At 39.9% G+C, this 23,581-nt stretch overlaps 2 protein-coding genes across 3 annotated transcripts in view; one reads left to right on the forward strand and one right to left on the reverse strand.

The window, feature by feature from the left end:
* LOC131682043 (beta-1,4-glucuronyltransferase 1-like) overlaps nt 1–12,091 on the reverse strand; it is a 17,542-nt gene extending 5,451 nt beyond the window's left edge. The window contains exon 1 of one of the 2 annotated variants that reach the window (XM_058963216.1): nt 12,051–12,091. The gene's annotated coding sequence lies outside the window, so the exon portion shown is untranslated. Of the gene's footprint in view, nt 1–11,826 lie in introns of both variants that reach the window. The other variant, XM_058963215.1, reaches the window with a different exon arrangement.
* On the forward strand, nt 10,338–11,666 carry LOC131679387 (uncharacterized). Its single transcript, XM_058960099.1, has 3 exons — nt 10,338–10,423; nt 10,490–11,269; nt 11,332–11,666. The coding sequence occupies exons 1-3, from the start codon at nt 10,338–10,340 to the stop codon at nt 11,489–11,491; spliced, it is 1,026 nt and encodes a 341-aa protein (XP_058816082.1). The 3' UTR covers nt 11,492–11,666.
* Nucleotides 12,092–23,581: the final 11,490 nt, after the last annotated feature.

The raw sequence follows: 23,581 nt of genomic DNA on the forward strand, positions 1-23,581 counted from the left end.
AAAATATGATCGAGCTATTTAGTTCAATCATCAGACGCTATGGCTGAATAGTATTTTGATTATTTTCGTGTAGCAGGAAAGTTGCAGGAAATGCTATGGGCCTTTGGAAAAACCTATTGTTGTTGTTGGAAAATCGCGAATAGCTTCTGAAATGGTCGTAATAAAACAAAAGAATTGTGTTTTTAAAACAAAACTAAAAATGTCTCGAGAAATACCACATTTTAGAAATTTATTGCTATTAGCATATTGCTTTGAAATGGTGGTAAGAATCATATGTATTCAAAAAACCTGTTTTAATCCACCTAGCGGTGCAATTGTGCCTTTCTCAATCATGAACACGTGAATGTTTGTGTTGTTTATATTCATTAAAAACTTTCAAATGCAAATATTACATTTTATTTTTATACATAACATGACAAATATACAAGAAAAGAAATCATTATTCGAGTTCTAAAATTTTGTAAAAGAAAGAAAAAGCCACGGTTATATTGAACTGAAAAACCTGTTTTAATCCACCTAGCGGTGCAAATGTGCCTTTCTCATTTCTCTAAACTATGGCACGGAGGCTTTTTATGTTCAACATAATTGTGGAAATGTCCATTACATTCTTAGTACACTTTGCACTTATACACAATGGCATGCCAGCCACGAACTTGATGAGCTACGTGTCGACGGTGAAACACTTGAAACAAAAAAATATCATACTCCATTAGCCTAATCAGCATTAGATCAATGTTATCTGCTTGCTAACTCATTTTGTCATGCGGGGCTGGGTATGTGAAGAGGGCGAAAGTCCCATGAACGAACGACTCCCCAGCTTAAATTGGTATGCTTTGTAATATAGTGGTGGTTTAAAGATTATGGGGTTGAAAGGGAGGGGTATGAGGTGGTGGTCTGAGGGGTGATTTAAGGAGATTTTTAAAGGAGGGGAGTGAACAGTAGAGGGGGGGTGTAACCCCTCTCCGTAAACCATCAACTACGCCCCTGTTAAAATCCAGAAACCTTATGCTAGTCGAAAAAAAAATTTGGCCCTCCGGGATTAGGTTGACGTTTTTCAGAGTGATTGCATAACCTTTCTATATGAGAAAGGCAAAAATGTGCAAAATCCAAAAAAGTGAATATTCGTCAAATTTTTTTCGTGTTTGCATCAAATCTCGACGTTTTATGCACCTTGAATACATTTGGCATCAAAAATAAAAATTCTATTTTTAATTTTTCCTATAGTTTTTATGAGAAATTTCTGTGTGGCCGCACTCTGAAACCCGTAATTCCGGAACCAGAATTCCGATCGATTCAAAATTCAATAGCAGCCGATGGGAAGGTTGCACCTTTCATTTGAGACTAAGTTTGGACAAATCGGTCCAGCCATCTCTGAGAAAAATGAGTGACATTATTTGACACATACGCACATACATACACACACACATACACACACACACAAACACACACACATACACACACATACATACACACACACACATACAGGCTTTTTCCGATCTCGACGAACTGAGTCGAATGGGATATGACACTCGGCCCTCCGGGCCGGGATTAGGTTGACGTTTTTCAGAGTGATTGCATAACCTTTCTATATGAGAAAGGCAAAAAGGTACGAAATCGGCAAAGTCCAAAAAAGTCGATAATTACAAAAAAAAAATTTTCGTGATGACATAAAATCTCGACGTTTCATACATTTTAAAGATGTTTGACATCAAAAATACGAATTTGATTTCTGAAATTTCATGGGGTCCCCCATTTGAAAAAAATTTTGAGCTCCGGCTTATATGGGAATTTCATATGTGACCGGACGGTTCAGTCTATATTTCCAGAACCATATAAGCGATCCGTGCGAAATTTTGTAGACATCTGTGGGGATATTATAGCTATCATTGTGAAAATCGGCCCAACCATTTCCGGGAAACTGATGTGAGTTCGTAAATTTTGAAAGATGGCCGCTTTTCCCGGGCACTTGCGGCACCGTCTATGGTGGTCAATGTAGTGAACGAAAGTTTGGTTGGCCGTCGGGGACCTAGAACAGCAAATTTAATTTGTTTGAGAGACATTTTAGCGAAATTTTTACCTTTTTTGCTTTCATCGGAGTATCAGTTTGAATCACAATTTGCTAAGTGATCGTACACCACAACCTGTAACTCTGGAACCGGAAGTCGGATCGGGATGAAATTAAATAGCCATTTACAGGGACGCAATATCTTTCTTTTGAGACCAAGTTTAGTTGCATCGGTCTAGCCATCTCCGAGAAACCGATGTGACTGTTATTCTGAATTTAGATACTTCCGCCGGGGCTTCCGGAACCGATGATGGTGGCCAATGTGGCCAAATAGACTTTGAATGGATGTTAGTGACCTAATACTACAAATCGAAGCAGTTGTGGTCATATTTTGGAAAATTTTTCACCTTTATACATTCATTGCAGAATTTATTAAAATCGACATTTTCTGCGTGTTCGTACTCATCACTCTGTAATTCCGGAACCGGAAGTCGGATCCATTAGAAATTCAATAGCAGCCTATGGGAACGTTGCACCTTTCATTTGAGACGAAATTTGTCAAAATTAGTTCAGCCATCTCTGAGAAAAATGAGTGACATTTTTGGTCACATACACACACAGACGCACATACACACACATACATACATACACACACAGACATTTGCCGAACTCCGGAACAAGATGTCGGTTGAAAATGAAATTCAATAGCAACCTATGGGAATATTATACCTTTCATTTGAATCTTAGTTTGTAAAAATCGGTTCAGCCATCTCCGAGAAACCGATGTGGACATTTTGTTAACAAATCCGCACATACACACACATATATACATACATACATACATACATACATACATACATACATACATACACACACATACATACACATAGATATTTTGCGATCTCGGCGAACTGAGTCGAATGTTATATGAGACTCGGCCCTCCGGGCCTCGGTTAGGAAGTCGGTTTTTGGAGCAATTGCATAACCTTTCTGTATGAGAAAGGCAAAAGAATAATATTTAATTAGCTTAATCAGCATGAGTTCAATGTTATCTTCATGTGATTATAGTTTGAAATGTTGGTGGAATGGGTTTGAAAGGGGAGGGAATGGTGGGTTAGTAGAGTGGGAGTGGAGGATGCGTCAGAAATCCTTCATCTTATTTCGGTATACGTGGAGGATAAAGGAAATGCGGGCGTGAGAGTGGTCCAAGGGGAGGGGAGTGATGAAGGAGGGACGTGTAAGGGCAAGGGGGGGGGCGGCGACGCAATACTCAACTGCATATTTTGCCTTCCATTTGAGACTTGGTTTGAGAAAATCGGTTCAGTCATCACCGAAGAACCGATGTGACTTTAATTGTAGAATATGCCCGGAATTCCGGACTTCCGGAATCGTCGATAGTGGACAATATATTCAATGAATGTTTGATTGGCAATCAGTGATCTAGATCTGCGATTAGAAGTAATTTGGTGACCATTTCAATAGTTTTTAGCCTCTGAGGTATTACGATTGTACCGATTTATATGGGAAATTCCAGTGTATCCTTACTAACACCCCTGTAACTCCGGAAGCAAGAGTCAGAACCGAATGAAATTCAGCAGCAGTCAATGGCATTACTGTATCTTTCATTTGAAATTAAGTTCGTAAAAATCGGTAGAGAATTCGTTGTGGAATGGGTGTGATATTAGCTTAGGAACTTGGCGGGTTCCCCGAGGGCGTCATGAACCGTCATAGGTGGCCAATGTGGTCAAAGCTGCTTTGATTGATCATTAGTGATCCAGACCCGCAAACTAGAGTAATGTTACATCAATTTTAATATGTTTTACATCATTTGAACATCATGGTGGTACCAGTTTATATGGGAATTTGCTGTGTGACCGCGCTCTTCAATTCGTAACTCCGGAACCGAAAGTCGGATCAACTAAAAATTCAATAGCAGCTTATGGGAGCGTTATACCTTTCAGATGAAACTAAGTTTGCGAAAATCGGTTCAGCCATCTCTGAGAAAATTGTGTGAGTTTAAATAACACACACACATACACACACAGACATTTGCCGATCTCGACGAACTGAATCGAATGGTGTATGACACTCGGCCCTCCGGGCCTCGGTTAAAAAGTCGATTTTTACAGTGATTGCATAGCCTTTCTTTATATGAGAAAGGCAATAATCTAAATTTTACAACGCAGCATATGATCAAACTATTCACGGTTTCCCCCATGTCATTGCCAAATCGATTTTCTGTACGTGAACTAATTCATAACTTTTACAATATTATTTATAAAACAACGGTTGCCACGTTATTTTATTCATATATTTAGGAACATTATATAACGGTTGTTCAATAAAAATGAGAATAATTTCAGTACCTTTCTGTAATAATTAAAGTAAAGAACGTAAATTTGTTTCTTTGCAAGAGAATTGCCCTGGACTCCCTAGAAATGAGTGGTAAGTTTCTTTTCGCTTGGGTGCTGTCAGATCAATCGAAGATGGTGTCAAAACAGCAAACACTTCGCGAGCGTGTTGTACGGTTTTACGAAACGCGTGGTCACCGTGGGAAAAAGTTTACTGTAGACCACTTTTGAGCCGAAAACGTGCCCGTGAGTACAGTTTACAGGATCCTAGCATCCCTGAGCGTAGAGCGGAAATCCGGCTGCGGTCGTCCTGCGAAGATAATGACGAAGAAGAAAAAGAAAGCGTTGAAAAAGCTGTTCGACAACATGGACGGAATGCTTTTGCGTGACGCCGGCCGAAAATATCACTGCTCCCATACCTCATACCGAACCCTCAAGATGGAGGACATCATCTGTCGGAAGAAGACTTGGTCCCTCGAGTACACGGACGAGAAGATAGCGATCGTAAAATGGCAGTGCCGGTGGATGACGAAGAACTACCGCGGTACGTCGTTCGTGTTGAACGACGAAAGTTACTTTCCGCTCTCGAGGACCCACATTCCGGGAAATGACAGCAACTATCCCAGCGACAAGTCGGCCACATTGAATTAAAATATAAGTTAAAGCATAATTTTGAAAAAAAAAGTTAAGCTGTACATCGCCATATCAGACAGAGGGATTTCAAAGCTGTGGTACAAGCCCCGCGGTCTGGTCATTAATCAACAAGTGTACCAAGAGAAGTGTCTTGAGAAAATTCTTCTGCCGTTCTTAAATGAACATCATGCGGATGGGAAGTACGTCTTCTGGCCGGACAAGGCGTCTTCCAGTAGCTTGAGCAGAAAAAGATACCGTACATGCCGAAAGAAAAGAACCCGACCAGCTTATCCCAGTGCCGTTCCATTAAAGATTTTTTGCCCTAGTGTACAAATATAATTGGCGGGCCAAGGATACGAAGCAGTTGACCACCAGGATCCGGAAGATGGACGTCAGTGCCGTCCAGCGCTCTTGTGAGAGCATCACAATTAAGTTGCGTCGTACGGCTGACCAGGGCCCCTTCGTTAATATTCATTGACATTTTTTTGAAGAATAAACATTGTTTTTAATAAAAAAAATACTGCATTCGTTGATTTTTTTTGTTTATTAACTACATGATTGAAAATTTTTTCATTTTTTAGTGAACACCCGTTAGAGTCTGACTATACGACGAGAACGGATTCATAATTTACTACATCTTGATCATTATCTTGTTTTCTCGAATATCAATAGCTCACAAAATCACAACAGGCTGGATATTTTCTCTTGAACTATTTCACGTAGCTAGAAATATTATTCATCAATCCTTTTAAACTTTGAGAATTAATTGATGATTCCTAATATAATAGTCGCGATCCGTGAAATAGTTCACAAAATCATAAAATGTTCATGAATTCGTGATGTGGTTCATGATTCTTTGTACATGATTCCCGATCTATCTTGCGTGCTTGTGATATTTAGAAAATATCCCTAATCATTTTCAATTTCATACAACTCTACCCATGGTCATGAACTTTTGACGTGAACTATTTCACAAAATAAGAATTATTATTCATGGAATCATTTTTGTTTCATTATCTTTTTCATGGAGTTTTGTCTACCTGCTAACTACCAGTAACAGGAACGAGCAGTATACACAAGAAAGCTTATAGGACCACAAATATCGTAATTCATTTGATAAGGTTCAGTGTGATTTCCGGACAGAAAACGAAAACAGCTTTTAGTACCAAAAATAGATTACAGCGCAGAGCCACAAACCATGATCGTGACTAACAACAAGATACCGCGAACCTGTCACGCTTTTACACTCCAGTTCAAATCGTCACATTACTCCGAGTAAAAAAGCAGATAGTAACCGAAAAATAACATCACGATGAAGAGAAAGGACGAATATCATGATAAAACTTCTGAAATCATGAACATGAGTCACATTCTTCCACATGTCTCAATACACGGCCAGAAAAATTTAAATAAAATATCACGGCAACGTGGCGAGAAATTACGAAAATCGTAACTTATCTCCTGAAATCATGAACATCGTTTAACTGTCGGCTCTTTTAGTTGATATAGTTAGTACAAACCAATCGTGTTTTTTGCAAAAATTTGATGAAAGCATTTTTTGCCATAGCTTAGATCGTGATTCATCCTACCTAAGGGCCTTGATTGCAACCTGTAATCAGGAATCAGAATATATCGGCTCAAATGACACGTTCCCCGTACGTTGTCGGGGATTTGTACCTTGGGAACCATGTATAAATGACGTAGCATTTTAGGGGCTAGGGGGTACACCAAATTTGTGACGAAGTGTGACAAGAAGGAGGGTAGTTGTGCGACGTAGCATTAAGTTTAAATTTGTTTGACAGGCATAAACACCCATTGATGAAAGAAAACAATTTAGTGTTACTCTATTTCTAAAAGTAATAAATGTAAATTCATACTAATTTATTTCCACGCGATTTTTCATGTACTAAGATTTTTGATTCGTGGAATTACAAGCTCACCAAACAACGTAAAGATTTTTTATGCTGTTTCAAATTTATGAGATACGTATTCTCCGCCAAATGAAACTTTACAGGGGATAAACATCTAATCAAAAATAAGCAATATAGATGAACGTATGATTTTTAGAATCAAAATTGTAGCAACTGTAAGATTGTCAAGTGAGATAACTTTTCTTATGGATCCATGACATATACAATCGCCAAGAAAAGCTATGTCATTTGTAGGCCCCTTGCCGCGTTTGCTCATTATTTCCTGAGCGGAAGAAAAGGAGAAGGAGGAGGCAGCACAAAAACAAAAACAAACAGCAGATAAGTTAAACGCACAGGTAATTCAAATCACCCTGATAGTAAGTCTACTGGATAAGAAACTTTAATTGTCTCTGAGTTTCAGTGGTTCAAACACGGTGTCGTCTATATAATGGCCGAAAACTTGAAATCGCAATTGAGTTAATGCTGGGCAGTTGCATATCAGATGATATGAGGTTCCGTAGTCGGATTCACAAAGATCATATGAAAAAACTCAGCGCGCTGAATGGTTGCCATGTGCTAATGGAGTTTGCAATGGCCGGTTAAAGCCCTGTTCAGCAGGCTGCCGTGGAGTTTTGAAAAATGTAGATTTTTTGTAATAACTGGGCACGGTTGTTCTAGAAACTTCTTTGTTTGGCGACACGTTTGTGGATTTCTCTAAAAATTACGGTGCTCGGACGAAGCCTAATTCTTCAATTTGGGTTCAGTACACGATCATTAGTTGGGACCCTGATTTGTCTGAGCTAAGGGCCTTGATTGCAACCTGACGATCGGAGCAGAAGTTTATAACTTTGCCGGACAAACTCTGTTTATGTGACGATTACATTCCGCATAAAACCGTGAAGATTTCTATTTTGAATACAATACATTATCTACCTAGGGAGTAAGATTGTTTCTATTTCATTTCACGACAGTATACACCAGCACCAGCACGTCCCTCCATCAGAGAACCATCAGTGTAAAAGACCACTTGCGTTTGTTATTGTCTCTCCATATAGCCAGACAATCACTTTTCTCGAGAGGGAATCTTGACATGGAATGACGTATAAGGAAAACTACATGTGAGTATAATTTCGCTGGGAGCAAGAATATCTTCACCCCATGTAACCATTTGTGACCACAGTCGTGTATGCCTGGTAGCAAGATCTACATGGTTATTGTTATAGAGCCCAGCAACCTGCAGTTTGTGTGCATACGTAGTGAAGCACACATATTTTTTAAAGTGTATGTGTCATAGTTTAATATTTAAAAGGGCCTCAAGGGCTGTAGTCGGAATTGCGATGAAAGCATTAGTCAACGCCATTCTTTGCAGAGGGTTCAGTTTTGACTGGACCATCATCACCTCTCCCCTCTCCGCTCTCCCACCACACAAGGCATCCGTATGATAGTATTGGACGTACAATTGTCGTGTAAATCCAATAAATGTATTTAGATTTGAGACCCTAGGTCTTTTCAAAAGCTCGTCTGCACTGCCCTACGGCCACATATGACTCTGAACTCAGTGTGAGTAAACTAATTCAGTTTGGAATCCAATATAACTCTAACGTATTTGATTTGATCTGGACACAGTAGCTCAGAATCAAAGAATTGCAAGCGAGGAACTCCGGTTGTTATTCGCTTCTGCGTGAAAAGAACCATTGAAGTTTTGTTTGGGTTAATTTTGTTTGACAATTTAACTTGTCGACATCACTGTTCGACAGCTCTTAATGCTTGTTGCTTTAAGTCAAAGATTGTTCCGATGCAAAGTCCAGTAATTAGTATTGGGAAATCGTCGGCAAACCCGTAGGTTGGAAATCCAAGTTCATTGAGTTCCCTCAACAAGCCGTTGGCAGTGAGGTTCTATAGCAAAGGTGACAGAACGCTACCCTGAGGACTACAGCGAATACTCAATTTCTTTACCTTTTTCTGTCTCAGTGACAAGCAAAGAATGCGGTTACTACGCATTGCGTTTATCTAATCCGACATACATGCAGATACCCCGTGCCCGCCCGTCGCTTCCAGAATAGATTGGAAGAACACATTGTCAACAGTACCCAAGCTAGATTACTTGAATCAGAAGGCCTGTTCAATGTAGTAAACAACATAGAGAAGCGGAGTGGTCGTGGACTTCCCACACTGAAATGCATGTTGCAATTAGTGCAATGGATATTCAACTAAACCAACATTCCTGATGTGATGTTCGATAATACGTTCAAAGCTTTTAGAAGAAAAGAACTTAAGCTCATGGGGCTAAAACTCTTGGCTTCTTCATAGCTTGAGCACCCCCGTTGGGAATAAATATAACAGTTATTTCTCGTCATGATTTCGGGATATACCCGGTAGCAGGACTGGTAAACATAATCTTTTTCAGGACACGTTTGAGAATATTAGATCCCTTTTACAGCAGCATGGGAAAGATTCTATCTTTCCAAGACGATTTGTATGAAGCAAAGCTGTATAATGGAACACGATCAAAATTTGATTCCCGTGATTTGCGAGCAATGCACGGAACAACACCTTGACTTTGGGACTCCTGTTTCCAGCCGCTTCCTACGACACACACGATGGTAGCCCGACATTGAACTGTAACGGTTTTGTTTTAAATCCATCTACAAGTCAAGAATACAATCACCTGAATCACATAAGGTTGCTGTTCAACTGCATAAGCTCAACAACTGCAAAAACTTCGTCCAGTATCTCAACATCAACAGACAGTCCAACCAGTGCGGAGATTAATATTAACGACAATGAGTTCACATTCATGAATCTTAATTGCAAAAAGCAATGAAGTACATTTGATTGCGAGCATCAAGACAGCATTAACGAAGATGGCATGGACGGTAACGACAACAAGAGAGAAATTAAAGAACCACGATATGCGTATTTGTTTTTTCGTCGCGAAAACGTTCTCCTCGTACATTGGCAAGTCTATCCTAAAAGAATTACATATTACCCCCAAACGATAATAAAATCACAGTTAATGTTGATTGTAGGTCGAGTAATCTTAGTAGTATCAAAATAGGCCCATTACCCTACTCAATTTTAATACCACGCAAACACTTTGCAGTTTTATGCATATCGAAACACATTCTGTAAACATACTAGAAATAAAAGCAACACCAACAGCATGTTTTCATCATTTAGCGTTGCCAAGTTCAGTTTATCTCGGAAACTTATATGTAGGTCAGCAGTATGCTAACGTGGAATTCGAAGTAATGGGGAAACATTTCGCGTGATGTTTTGCCACGACACATCAATATGTATCACATTTAATTTTTCTATTGTATTGCACCTCCCACCAGGAAAATGATAAACAAGTACCTGTGCAATGGATTCTTGGCAAACCAAATCATATCGGAAGTGATTCCAAAAACACTGGAATTCTCGAAACGAGTCGGAGTGATGGTCTCCGACACCAATAACCTTGTCTCAAAAGATCGGATGCTCTACGATCAGGGTTCCTCTGGATACAAAGACTGGCTATCGAAGTATGATCCATGATCGTCAATTGTAACATCTCGTAAAAATACTAATCGATTCTATTAATTTTTCAGATCCAGTACCTTAGATGACATCTACAGGAACTATCTCTCGCCCAGCTTGTCAGCCAATAGTTCCGATCACCAACCACAGAGCCACCGTGCGAATGCAAGTCCCACATCGAACCCACGTACTTCGGAAGATGAATACTTTGACGAAGGAGTCATCACCGGTTATGCTGTCCAACAGCCAGACCCACAACCTGGATATCACAGTAGCTACAATCACTATAGAAACCCGTATCAATACCCTTCCCAACAACCTCCAATCTATGGTCCCCAGCCAGCTGCAAGCAAAAACTTCCACCAGCATGAATTGCTACAAGGCGAGGCCAGCTACGATTCAGCACGTGGCGATTACTCCTACCATCCGGCAATCGAATTCGAAGAGAAGAGTGTCAGCAAAGGGCTCGGTTTGAAGGATCTGTTTGACATCGCACTAACGACGTTGGCCTTTCTTTCGTTTGGTATGTTTATCCTGCAGGTGATCATGTGCATAACGATGACCAAAACCGATGCCAACATGATGATGATTCCGGTCGACGGTGGTGGTGGTGAACTGGAGGGTGGAACCGAGGAAGAGGTGCGACGACGAACGGCTCGATCGCTTCCTATGTCGGATGGTGCGAGGTTGGGGGAAATAAACGCGATCGCCCGGAAGGTGCTGGACTCGATGGATGCCGCAGTGTTTGCCATGCAGGATGAAGGGCAGTGCGCTCAGAAGACTATCTGCGAGGGGAATCGGTTCTCGAGGGAGCTGAAGTTCACCCGGCGGTATTGGATGGCAGTTTGGAAGTGAGTATGGATGGGTAGTGTTAAGCGAAAATTTCAATTGAACTAATCTGTTTTTTTTCTAGCCTGGGAGTGAGTTGGCTAACTGGGAACATGGTGGAAGAAGAGGCCAGGCCAGGCACCATTCTGGGATGCCTGCGGGCGATGATGATCGGATTAGGAGGAGGCGATTGTGACAAATCGTACAACTGTAGCAAGGAACAAGCACGTCAGAGAGGGACATGATTTAAAGATGCCACGTATCATTCTGGCATTTTGCTAAAATTCTGTGAAAATCAAAAATCAAAGATTCAAATCTATTTTTCCTAAAAATTAAAGTTATGTTTGAAAACTAAGAAACTGCACCAATTTTTTGTGTTTCATGAACCCATCAGTATTAGTTAGACATAAAAGGGTTAAATATATCCAGTGATAATATTGAATAAAATTGTTTTTTCGAATCAAATCTTTTGTATTTTAATCAATGAATTGTAATGTCCGTTATCATGTATCCTATCTTTCGATTTTATGAATCATAGTGAATATAATTGAAAAGATTTGCGATTTCGATGATGACTCACCAACAGTATAAGCTCCTTCCTTGTAGGGGATTCAGATAGATAAAAATTACTTGTATCGGGACCACTCACCGTGTCCCGAAAGATGTGTTTTTCAAACGTTTACAACATCACTGTACGAATGTTTACATACAAAAATAATGTCACTCGTTCAATAACTTATTTAACCAATAAAACTTATTCGACCCGGAATACAATTTGTAGCTATATGATTGATTGTGTGTTACCTTTCAAGTACAATCGGACTTGTTCGAGGTGGTTGCTGTTACTGAACGCTTTCGGCAGGTGTGTGCTACTATTCCTAATCGAAATGCTACTGCTGATAAGAGCTATCGATGTACAGAAGGGTGACGGTCCTAGCTCAAGTCACAGTTTTTATTATGTGGAAAAGTCATTATAGATGAACAAAATATTTATCAAAAAAGTTGTTGCCATTAGTTTTGTTTACTAGATACGCATGGAAGACTTTACCGGACAAGGTTCATTAAGTTATGTTGATTTCCAATGTAGTAGATTGGTTTTGTGTGGCCTGGAACCGAATACTTAATTACATGCATTAATATGAAGGAAATTGGAATAAGTTTTAGCTGAGATATCGTTAAAAAATTGCGTTCGACAACATAATACAGACATAATTCTTGAGACTTTTTGAAGTAGATATATCTAACAATAGGATTTGATAACTATCTCTTTCGATTATTACGGTGCAAAATTTTGAAATTATTGTCCAGTACAAACTTTATGAAAGGAATCGGATTATATGGAAATCTTATACATTTATGAATAGTATAGGATAAGAGCACGACAATGTATTGGAGGTAATCAATTTTGAACATTCATCATTTTTCGGAAATGCCAGATAAGGTGCACATATGCATGATTGCGGAAACCGGGAAGTCACGAACAAGAAGAATACTCGTACTCGTAAGCATTTAGGATCGGGCTACATGATAATCAGCGTAAGACCAAACGACATGATCAAGGGCTTGGCAACCCTCTCCATAAACACAATGATCATTAACCGAGAGCAGAGTGGCGGAGAAGCACATCCAACATAAAGTGATTGGACATCTACCTAGACGTGAAGTCCCAACTTCCATCTAATTTTTTGAAATATGCCTTCATTGATGCTTTAGGTATAATTATGTGCTATCGTTCCAGATTTCCATTGTCCCAACAAACGCGAAACTCGACTGTTGTCAATGAAGTGTTATGGACTCGTCGACACGAATGTTTTGAGTTAATGGCCACTGAAAACACGACTCGAGACGGCTGGTAGTCAGCTATTTCCGTCCGCCTTCCCTTATCAGCTATTATTATTATCTTCAAAATTGCGATCAGCTTAGTTGTCCCGACCCTGCGTCCCTGTTGCATGATAGTGTAGGCTAAGCCTCCTTTAGGATAGAAATTATATCCATCTAATACAACCCGCCCCTGGATGATCTACTTCCATACCAAAGATAAGCCATTTAACATTATCGATAAATCGTGTGATCTAACTAAACAATACTCGACCGTGAGCAATATAGTCATGGCTAGACCATATGAATCTGTGAGCGACCTTAAACAGAAAAATATGATTGCTCGCTGCGCGTTTTCTACGAAGAAGTATCTTGTTTACGTACCCGGCCGAGAAGTAGGGATTGATGGTGTAGTCTCCGCATGTAGTCTGCGGTTGTTGCGAAGATCCGCCGAAGTATCGGGCGGGCTCCTTCGAGAATCCTTTGCTTCAGTCAGTGACAAGTCAGGATTGCAAGCTATTGCGTTCCGCAAAAATCGAGGAGTATAAACAATCAACCTATTTTCCATCAGTTTCATTTCGTGCCTTTCACTGAATCTGCTCATCCAAACTTTGCTATTTTGAACTGGGGTCGTCTACCTGTTCGTTTTTTTTGTGCCGGGTACACGAACTGCCATAACGGGATATTGAAAAGTCTTTCAACTGTAGACAGACTCCGCATAATCTCTCGACATATCCCGAGTACATATTATGCGGGGGGAAACTGAAGCATCGTTTTTGCTCTGAAAACAAATGCAAACGAGGACTACGCCACCGGCCTTTACTAATTAATGCGCTTCCTTGTTCACTAAAAAGCGCGTGTCTGATTATCCCATTGACGGAACAGCTTCTAATGTGCCTATTCATTTTCGAAAGCAGAAAACCAGTTCCCATCACATAATTTGGGACAGCTCAGATATCAATTTGAGAGGCACCGAATCAATGGAACACTTAAGTAGTACAAATCTGCACATTCTCAATACAGGAAACCGCCCAATATTTGCATGAGCAGGCAGAGAAGTGGTGTTAGATGTAACTCTCTGTTCTGACGGTATTACGCATGAATTGGCAAACTGGCTCGTACCAAACGAGCTCGACCCGTTATTATCTGATCATAAGTACATCGTCTTTGGTTATTTAAACTTCTCGCTGGATATCGTCATATATCTTAATCCCAAATCTACTAACTGGGACCTCTACGAAGAGGGCTAGGCGACTTAGTTTCTATGGGTATCTTGCGACGATTGAATCTCCAAGTGACTTGGATGAGGTCGTAGATAAAACATGCTCACTCAAAGTAGCAGCCTACCAAGAGGTTTTTCCACTTCAAAATATGCGTACTTCTAGAGGAAAACCTTCCTGGAACACCGAACTTGTTCGACTCAAAAAGTTATATAGAACAGCTTGAAATCGCAGACGCAGGTACGCACATAGGAGTATATTATGTAAAAAGGTGGCCAAAATTATTTTGATGGATTTTCCGTCATCTTGTGCGTTAAATAGTCTAAAGAAATGTTTATTTACAGTAAACTTCACCCAACAGTGACATAGTAGCTTTCTAATACACTATTCTCTCTTTTGTTGCAGTCACACTAATTTTAATCACGTTTATCGTTGTAAATAAAATTTGGATTACAAATTCACATTGTTTTTTGTGTTTCTTTTATAGAGGTTTTAACCTTAGGGTCATTCGCCTCTTTTCGGGCTAGAAAAATTTCTAACTCGTAGGTTGGGAGCAGAATACAGATGAAATACGTACAAGGCAATCGATTTACTATGCTATACCCGCCAACAATTCTCATATTTGATGTATTTATTCAAAGATAATATAATCCATTATTTTTAATATAAGAAATGATTTCATTAACATTAAGCTTTTATGAGTCCGAATCACTCTCGTCTTCGCCTGATTTTGCGTTTCCTGTCCCATTATTTCCAAGAGCGTTCACAATAATCTGATCCGGAAGTAGAAGTTGGAGCGCTTCTGTGGAAAACGGTTTACTCTTTTTGTTTACCTTCGGACGGGAACTGCTCAGCAAGGGATCGGAACTTAATAAAAGCCGGATAATTATATCGCGGTTACACAACTGTCTTGAAAACTTTCTAGCAAAGTTTAGTCGGTAATTGCGAAAATGCTTATTGCGAGCCTCAGCAGCTTCTTCCACGAGTTGTCCTATTGGAAGCAACGCGTGTTTTATTATTTCTGCTCCGTGCATCAAGATTTTGTGTAATGTCGGAGACATTGGATGCCAGCCATACATGTCAACATATATCTGGGCCGTTTCCATAGCATATGTTGAAAATTTCTCGGAATCAATACTATACCTACTGAATATGGAAGTACTACGAAAGGCCGAATCACAAAAGGCCGAATCACAAAAGGCCGAATCACAAAAGGCCGAATTACAAAAGGCCGAACTACAAAATCCGAAGCACGAGATCAAATCGCTAAGGTCCATGGCGTTATTAATGAGCTGGTGCATATCATATCATGAATTGATGACTGAAAACTGCTTTAATTGATTTTTTATTTAATTAAATTAAATTTAATTCAAAAGAACAGCTCATGTTAAAAAGAAGGAAAAATACCCGAAAAGATAGTACAATAATTAACATGGCAGGATTTCTAAAAATCTATTCAACATTGATTGACCATTTTTCGTTAAAATATGCGCTATCCGCATCACATATTTTCTAATAAGGTCTTTTCGGGCATTTTGTAGTAGATTAGAACGATGCTGGGGGTCATTAGTCAAAGGGTTATCCGACCGAAGGATATATAGACGAATAGTCATTAGGGCGAGGCACACTAGGACGAATGCACCAAACAGGGTGAGAAACAAAGCCTTTGGAACTGAAAACAAGATTTGAACGAAGCTTTCAACAATTTGATTGGAACCTTTGAAAAAATTTGATTGGAACCATTGAAAATAATATTTACGTCATTTACGTCATCTTTCTCGCTGTAAATATGCAGCGAATATCAAGGTGCTGAGTCATTGGGCTGAAAGCCGGTAGGCCGAATGTAGTTTGGCCGAATGCCGTTAAGCCGACTGGTCAAATAAGAATGACAAATATGTAGAGCAGTTGAAACTGAAAATTTTCAATGATGATATAGTAAATAATATCAGTTTGAGCACAACTTTCCATACTACCTGTCATGTAGAATGTTAAACACGGCAAGTTGGTCGTTGTTCCACAGGCTACTGCTTGCCTTAAGCCTAATATGATTCCATAATCACCAACTCGAGACAGAACACAATGAAGTTATTCCACGAGGTTGCCAAAAAGCGGGGTCTCCAAAATGTCGATGTACCTTTTCAGAATGGTAAATATGTAGAGCGGTTGGAACTGGAAACTTTCTAAGAGTGATTTTTTACGATTTTTTTCAATAGAATAATGTTTGGAATATTTACGACACTTTTCTCGTTGGATATTTGCCGCTTTACTGGAATAAATAAACAGCACGAAGCCTAATGTGGCTACGCCACATCGCTTCATGGTAAGTGCTGTCCGACATCGCTCCGTTCCGTCGGACTTAAACTAATTTAAGCCCCTATGTTTGAGTAATCCGGGCAAACGAGTGGATCACAGGTTTGCTTGCGCGAGGCCGCCGCTTCCGACGGCGGGTCGGCGGCCACCTCGTCCGGCGGATCCTCAGCGGCTTTACGCCGCTTCCTTGGCCTCGGTTATGCGGCTAGGCCGCATCGCACTAGCTTCGCCGTATGCGCTGGCGCAGTGCAACAACCAAACAATAGTTGTGGCTAGCGGTTACATTTAGCCAAACTGACTTTTTTATATTAATTTTCTTTTATTATCTATGCTTTTTATAAACGCGATTTTATTTTAAAATATTAGTCATGGGCAATACTAAAGTATCATCAACACCAACAGATTAGATCATTCGATTTCTGATGCATGTGGACTTGCGGTTTTATGTGATTCGGCCTTTTGAGATTCGGCCTTTTGTGATTCGGCCTTTTCGGGTTTCGGCCTTTTGTGGTAGGTTAGAACATCTTCGGCCTTTTGTGTTTCGGATTTTTGTGATTCGGCCCAAAGAGAATAGGGAAAGAGACGAAGAGTGAAAATCAGTCAAAACGGCAACACTCCCTTTATGATGATTTCAACACTAGAATTTTGGCAACCGCTTCAACAGGCAGCACTTTAAATGACTTCTATTATATTTTGAAAACAAACCGTATGTCGATTGTTGGATTTGTTTATCAAACGATGCGCATTTCGAAACAAAGACATCAAATAATTTTAAAGCGTGTTTTTACACATACATATACTCTAGAATGCACCTCACAATCACGATTGAACCAAATTCTGACGAAAATTGAAATTTCTTTTTTGATAGATGTACAATACTTATCTCCTCCAACTGAGGCGTGAGTAATGTTTATTTACATTGCACGATTGGTCTGCTCAATAAGGTATTTTTGGCTTCACACTATTCGTCTCTTTCCCTATTCTCTTTGATTCGGCCTTTTGTACCGCTCCCCTGAATATGGCCTCAAGTATAACTTTAAACCTATTGATTAGAGTAACATCTACTCCAGTTATCTGAGAAGCTTTGTTTGTATCAGAGAAAAACGTGCGTCACATATTTCCGTCATTAGTGTTTCCTACACCAGCTTTAGGAATATCCACGAGTAAACCCATTTTCTTTTTAAAAGCTTGTTGGATTCTGAGTTTCGTTTGAGAAACAATAGCGTTATCTTCGGTTCGGGCTTGCCATCTTTTTATTGGCAGTTTATAACCAATGTGCAAAATTAGCTCAAAAAACATTCTAGCGTGCAAAATAGAAAGTCCAAACTTGTAGGTTTCAGGATTTGCCGTTTTATGTTTGGTCAGATTATTGAAATCCTTCGATGTTTGTCCACACATGTAACATCTCATGGTCGAAGTGGTGTTTGTAGCTGCATTACAAACCTTTGCATCAACCATTGTTGGTGCCAATATATGTGCAATATTTATAACGTCTCCTGTCGATGACCAAAATTCCGTTTTCGTAAGACCATTTGTTTGGTTCTCAATATACGCTATCTCTTCGTTGGTAACATCGTTCGATTCACGGACAAATCTCATTCTAATTGGACGACAAAATCTCGGCGATGACGGAACGGGATTTTACCAAATAATTTTCTTCAGTCCACTAACATTACTTATCAGTCGGAGGGGAACAAACGAAGTAAGGAAAATGTTTGAATCGCTGTCCGTTTGGCTTTCGAATTTTTGATTATTTGGGACTTGTTGAGAACCATCACACCCCCACTTACTGAAAAGTTCAAAATTTTGCCTTTCTTCATCAGAAAACCTAACGATAACTTCCTCCAGGTACTGACACAAGCGTATTACGGTATGATCCAAAAGGGCCTGCAATTTCACCTCAACACACGATTCCGTTACAAGAAATGCCTCTTCTGATGGATAGCAATTCCTTTTTGCGTTCTTCAAAAGCGAGTAACAAGGAAAGATATGTTTGTTTGAAGAATGGATAACATTGTACTGTTTTTTTTTCGAAAGATTTGCTTCGACGAATATCGCTAGCGCCTGTTCTGGAGAGTGTTTGTGTATATTATTTTGTTGTACAACAGCTATCGCATTTTTGAAATCTGTCGCTTTTGATGGACTTTCAGTTATGTCCTTGATAATGCCGGCAACCACTGTGTTTCCGGCAGCTCTTTGACTCATATGTGCAGCATAGCTCAACTCATCGAATGATGTATTTTCTCTAAGTTCCTGGGTTCTTCTTCGCTTGCTTCGCTCGCTTGATTCAGAAAACTGCTTTAGAGGACGACCGGCAGTTGAACATTCAGCCCAAGTAGATAGCTTGATAGTTGAGTTCAACCAAACTTTGTTTGCATCGACAAACCGTTCCTTATGGTTGTAAGAATCTGCCCACTTGCGTTTAAACTGTGTCTTAAAGCAGCTTAATTGATGTTTAAGCACTTTATAGGAATCCACAGGACACTTGAGGGTGTCCCTGAGTTTTTCCTCTACGAACAATAACTTGCTATCTATTGAACGGGAGGAACATTGCTCTATCAGCTCAAAAAGATAATTTCTTGAAAATTCTCGTTCATCCTTTTCAGTATCTGAAAGAACAATTTTAATGTTTTCTAACCAATGTTTAAGAAAAACAATTTATAAAATCCGAAAAACACAATTAAAAGTCTTCCAAACTTCAAAACTACCTAAATCTTCAAAGCGTGAGGATGCGTGATTTTTTCTTTTTGAATATGATTTGAGAGTTCCTAAGCTTTCTAAATATATTACATTTTTTGCTTTGAGAGGTTTAAAACATAAACAAAAATGCTTTTTGCCAAAATCGATGAGCGAAAATATCTCAAAAAGGAGCCATTTTTTTTTTTTTTTTTTTTTTTTTATTTCAATTATAGAGGTTTTAACCTTAAGGTCATTCGCCTCTTCGGGTTAGAAAAATCTCTTAGGAAAAATTTCTAACCCTATGTGCGGGGTCGGGACTCGAGCCCAGGTGCGCTGCGTACAAGGCAATCGATTTACCAATACGCTACGCCCACTCCCTAGGAGCCATTCATTAAGCCTCCCTTATAGCTTCTCTTTACATGTATCCAGTTAAATCAACGATTCAATTTACTCTACATACCTGCATTATTCGCTCCCATATCGAGTTTTTAGTTGAGAACACTTCTAACCTTCAGAAAAGACCCCGAAACAATTTTTTTCATCGATCCACTTGCGAAAAAATACATGTGGTAGAAAATGGTAAAGTTTTCACAGCTAGCTTTGATCATACATATTCAAGATATTTTCAAAATGGCCGACACTTTATGCTACAGGTATCTAAGAATGTAAAAACGATAAAATACGCGAGGTTTATTAAAATATTAGTTTTTGTATTTTGGCCAGCTTTTTGATAGAAATACTCTTATGTGGGACGGGTCGGAGGCATTTAAGTTGGCTCGTAAAGCATACAGAAATGCCCTTCGATCCTCTGAGCGAAGTGGTTGGAAAAGCCTCTGCACAAATGTCTCAAGTCTCAACGAGACTAGTAGATTGAATAAGTTACTTTAGAAATCGAAAGACTTTCACGTCAGTTCAATTAGAACTGCTGATGGTGAATAGTCGTCTGACGAAGATGTAGTACTCAACTGTCTTTTTGACACACACTTTCCAGGCAGTACGGAGCCATCACTGATGACAGCCTCTGAGTTCTTTTCAGGTAGTTCTGATTTTTGGGCATTTGCTCGTAGATTTGTGACAACCGAATCGATCAAATGGGCGATTGAAAGTTTTACTCCGCATAAGTCTCCGGGAAAGGATGGAATCATTCCAGTTCTTACTTGTAGTCTGGCATTACGTGCCAGGAAATAACTGTCAAATTCATTCTCAAAGGTGGCCGCGTTTGACCTCCTTCCTTCTCAAATTAGTGGAACGTTTTGTCGACCACTACATTCGAGATGTTAGCTTAGGCGAGCACCCGCTGCATCCAATGCAACATGCATACCAGCGGGGGAAGTCTACCCTGTTACACAATGTTATCTAAAACATTGAAAAAGCTTTTACGAAAAATCAATCAAGTTTAGGAGTTTTTCTCGATATTGAAGGTGCTTTTGACAGCGTTTCTTTCGAATCCATTTTGGAAGCAGCACGAGGTCATGGAGGTCATGTATTACGAACTGGATACACGCAATACTTAGCAATCGATATCTGTGCTCATCGTTAAGACAAGTAGAGATGAGGAAACTGAGTGTCTGCGGATGTCCTCAAGGTGGTGTGCTGTCACCACTTCTATGGAACCTTGTCGCCGATAGCTTGTTGAGAAAACTAAATGAGCTTGGATTTCCGACGTATGGTTTCGCCGATGATTATTACACAATGATCACCTGTATTTGCATTAACATCCTTTTTGATATGATGCAACATTCCTTATTTTTGTTGAGTAATGCTTTGTGGACTATCAGTTATTCCAAATAAAACATCAATGGTGCTTTTCATACAACGAAGTCTTACAACAGAAGCTCGTCGATTGCAGTTCGTTGACTCTAAAATTATTGTCGCAGATCAAGTAGGGTACGTTGGGGTAATTCTTACATCGATTTCAGAATCAAGAAAGCTTGCAAGGCTTTCGGTCAATGCAGACGGGCTTTCGGCAAATCTTGAGGACTTAAACCCAAGTACACTCAGGGGATCTACACAACAATTGTTGGACAAATACTGGCATACGGGTGCCTTGTTTGATGTCAAAAGGGAGAAGTCATGACAATCCAATCAAAGCTAAACCATCTTCAGAGGACGGTCTTGATGGCGATAACTGGTGCGTTCTCGACAACATCTGCTGCTGCTCTAGAGGCGCTCTTGAACATAAAACCACTATATGTGTTTCTTAAAAAAGAAAAAAACTTTCCTGTGCATACCGTCTTATGGTTACTGGGCTCTGGAACAGTAACCCAATAGCTCGTGCAACTAGTCACACAAGACTGTGACCCCAAATGGTTACTTGGGATGAGTATACACTTACTCCCAGTGACCTTACACTCACATGTAGTTTTCTTTTTAGGACTTTCAATGTGAGAATTCCTCTTCGCGTGGAATGGCTATCTGGCTGGATGGAACGACAACTTGGAGAATGCGTAGTTTGTTATACTGACGGTTCTTTATTCTATTGTCGTGAAACGAGATTAAATCAATCTCATTCGCTTGGTAGTTGGCGTACAATCGGCACTTCAACAGGGAGTTTGCGGTAAAAGAATCTATTTTTGCCCAGACAGTCAGGCTGCCCTGAAAGCACTCAGTTTGGCAGATTCGAAATTGAAATTAGTAAACGCATGTCGAAAAGACGAACTGGCGCTGCGACTGACTTCGTTGGTTAAGAACCAGTTCTACCACTGTCGATAAGTTGGATAAAGCACAAGATTCGCTCTTGGGCTGCATGCGAACATGCCAACCAATTGGCGTAGCTTGCAAACTTGCGTTCAAACAAACACTTTTCTGCCGGATGTGAGTCCGAAAATGTCAAAGAATTTGTTGCATTTTTCCAAGCACAATTGCAGTATTTTAGTCAGGGCACTGACTGGACATTACAAACTCAATCATCACATGGCTACTACTAAGCGCGCTGAGTATTATTCATGTGAACTTTGTGAATCCGATTACGGAACATCATATCATTTGATATACAATTGCCCTGTATTAATACAATTGCGCATCCGGATTTTTGGTTCTCCATACATACACAGAAAAAAATATTTTGTAATTTTAAGTTTATTTTCATGCACATATTTGGAGCATGAATATAAATGTAAAATTAAGTTCCACCACAAATACACACGACTTGTCGTGCTTTCTTCAACGAATTTTATTATAATTTTACACGTGAATTGAAAATTACAGTTTCTTTAAACGGAAAACCAATGCACTTCAATGTGTTTTTACTCGAATACTGCTGTAAAATGAATGACATGTAATATTACACGAATGAAAGTGTAAAATTGTATGCTGTTTGATGCTCCAATTGATTTTAACGTAATTTTCAATCAAATTTTTGATTCAATCGTTGTATGTTTACATTCGTATTGATTTACATGTCGTTTAAATTTCATTATTTTTTGGTGTGTAGATGAACCTATGTACAGAGAGCTGAAATTTAAGGATATGCTTTTGTTCCTAACCCAGTGTGGTAAAGAGCTATAGTTTTTTAGCCGTATTTGAATGACAATATCTCTTCGGGGGTGTTTTCGTTCTGTTATCTCAATATCCCCTCGGGGTGTTGATATATCCGCTCACTGTTTGAGTAGAGGTTCTAAATCCCTCCGGGAGTTGGAAATTTTATTCCTGCACCTGCAGATCGTTCAGCATCACTCCGGGGGTGCAGAATGCTCTGTTTTAATTGTTCTGTGTCGTTGTTTTCCTTACCCCTAACCTTACCACTTCCCCAATCCTTCCCATCAGGAAAATGATGAAAAGACGATTCTTGGCAAGGCACAAATCTCCGATCAACATGGTGAACGTGCCATTTGAGCCAGACGCTACTGATTCCTGATTTCTGATGCTGGTGGAACGAGACGCTTAGTACGTTACGCGCAGCTTGTCTTAGAGCCGGATGGCGTGCTAAGAGAGCAGTATTGGGACTAGATGGAGAGGAACGCAAGGCAGCGTTTCGGGAAGCTAGGGCCGCCTTAACAGGAGATGAAGCTTAGCAAATCAGATTCAAATAAGGAGCTGTGCCGAGAAGTAGACGCCAATCCCTGAGGCGACGCGTACCGAGTCGTGATGGCAAAAATGAAGGATTCGATGACGCCAGCCGAAATGTGCTCGATTAAGTAGAAAATAATTGACGAGGGTTTTTTCCCGATTCACGATCCAACTATCTGACCACCAACACCGTAAGGCGGAGAAGAAGCAAACCCGGACGATCGGCAAATGACTAATGACGAGCTCGCAGAACCATCGAAGCGGCTGAAATCAAAGAAAGCCGGATGGAATACCAAACGT

The sequence above is a fragment of the Topomyia yanbarensis genome, chromosome 2 (genome assembly GCF_030247195.1).
Source record: "Topomyia yanbarensis strain Yona2022 chromosome 2, ASM3024719v1, whole genome shotgun sequence".
NCBI classification, from domain to species: Eukaryota; Metazoa; Arthropoda; class Insecta; order Diptera; family Culicidae; genus Topomyia; species Topomyia yanbarensis.

Coding starts and splice junctions, on each gene's coding strand:
- LOC131679387 (XM_058960099.1), top strand. CDS start 10,338: ATGGTCTCCGACACCAATAACCTTGTCTCAAAAGATCGGATGCTCTAC. Junction 10,424..10,489: donor TACAAAGACTGGCTATCGAA/GTATGATCCATG, acceptor TTAATTTTTCAG/ATCCAGTACCTTAGATGACA. Junction 11,270..11,331: donor TATTGGATGGCAGTTTGGAA/GTGAGTATGGAT, acceptor TTTTTTTTCTAG/CCTGGGAGTGAGTTGGCTAA.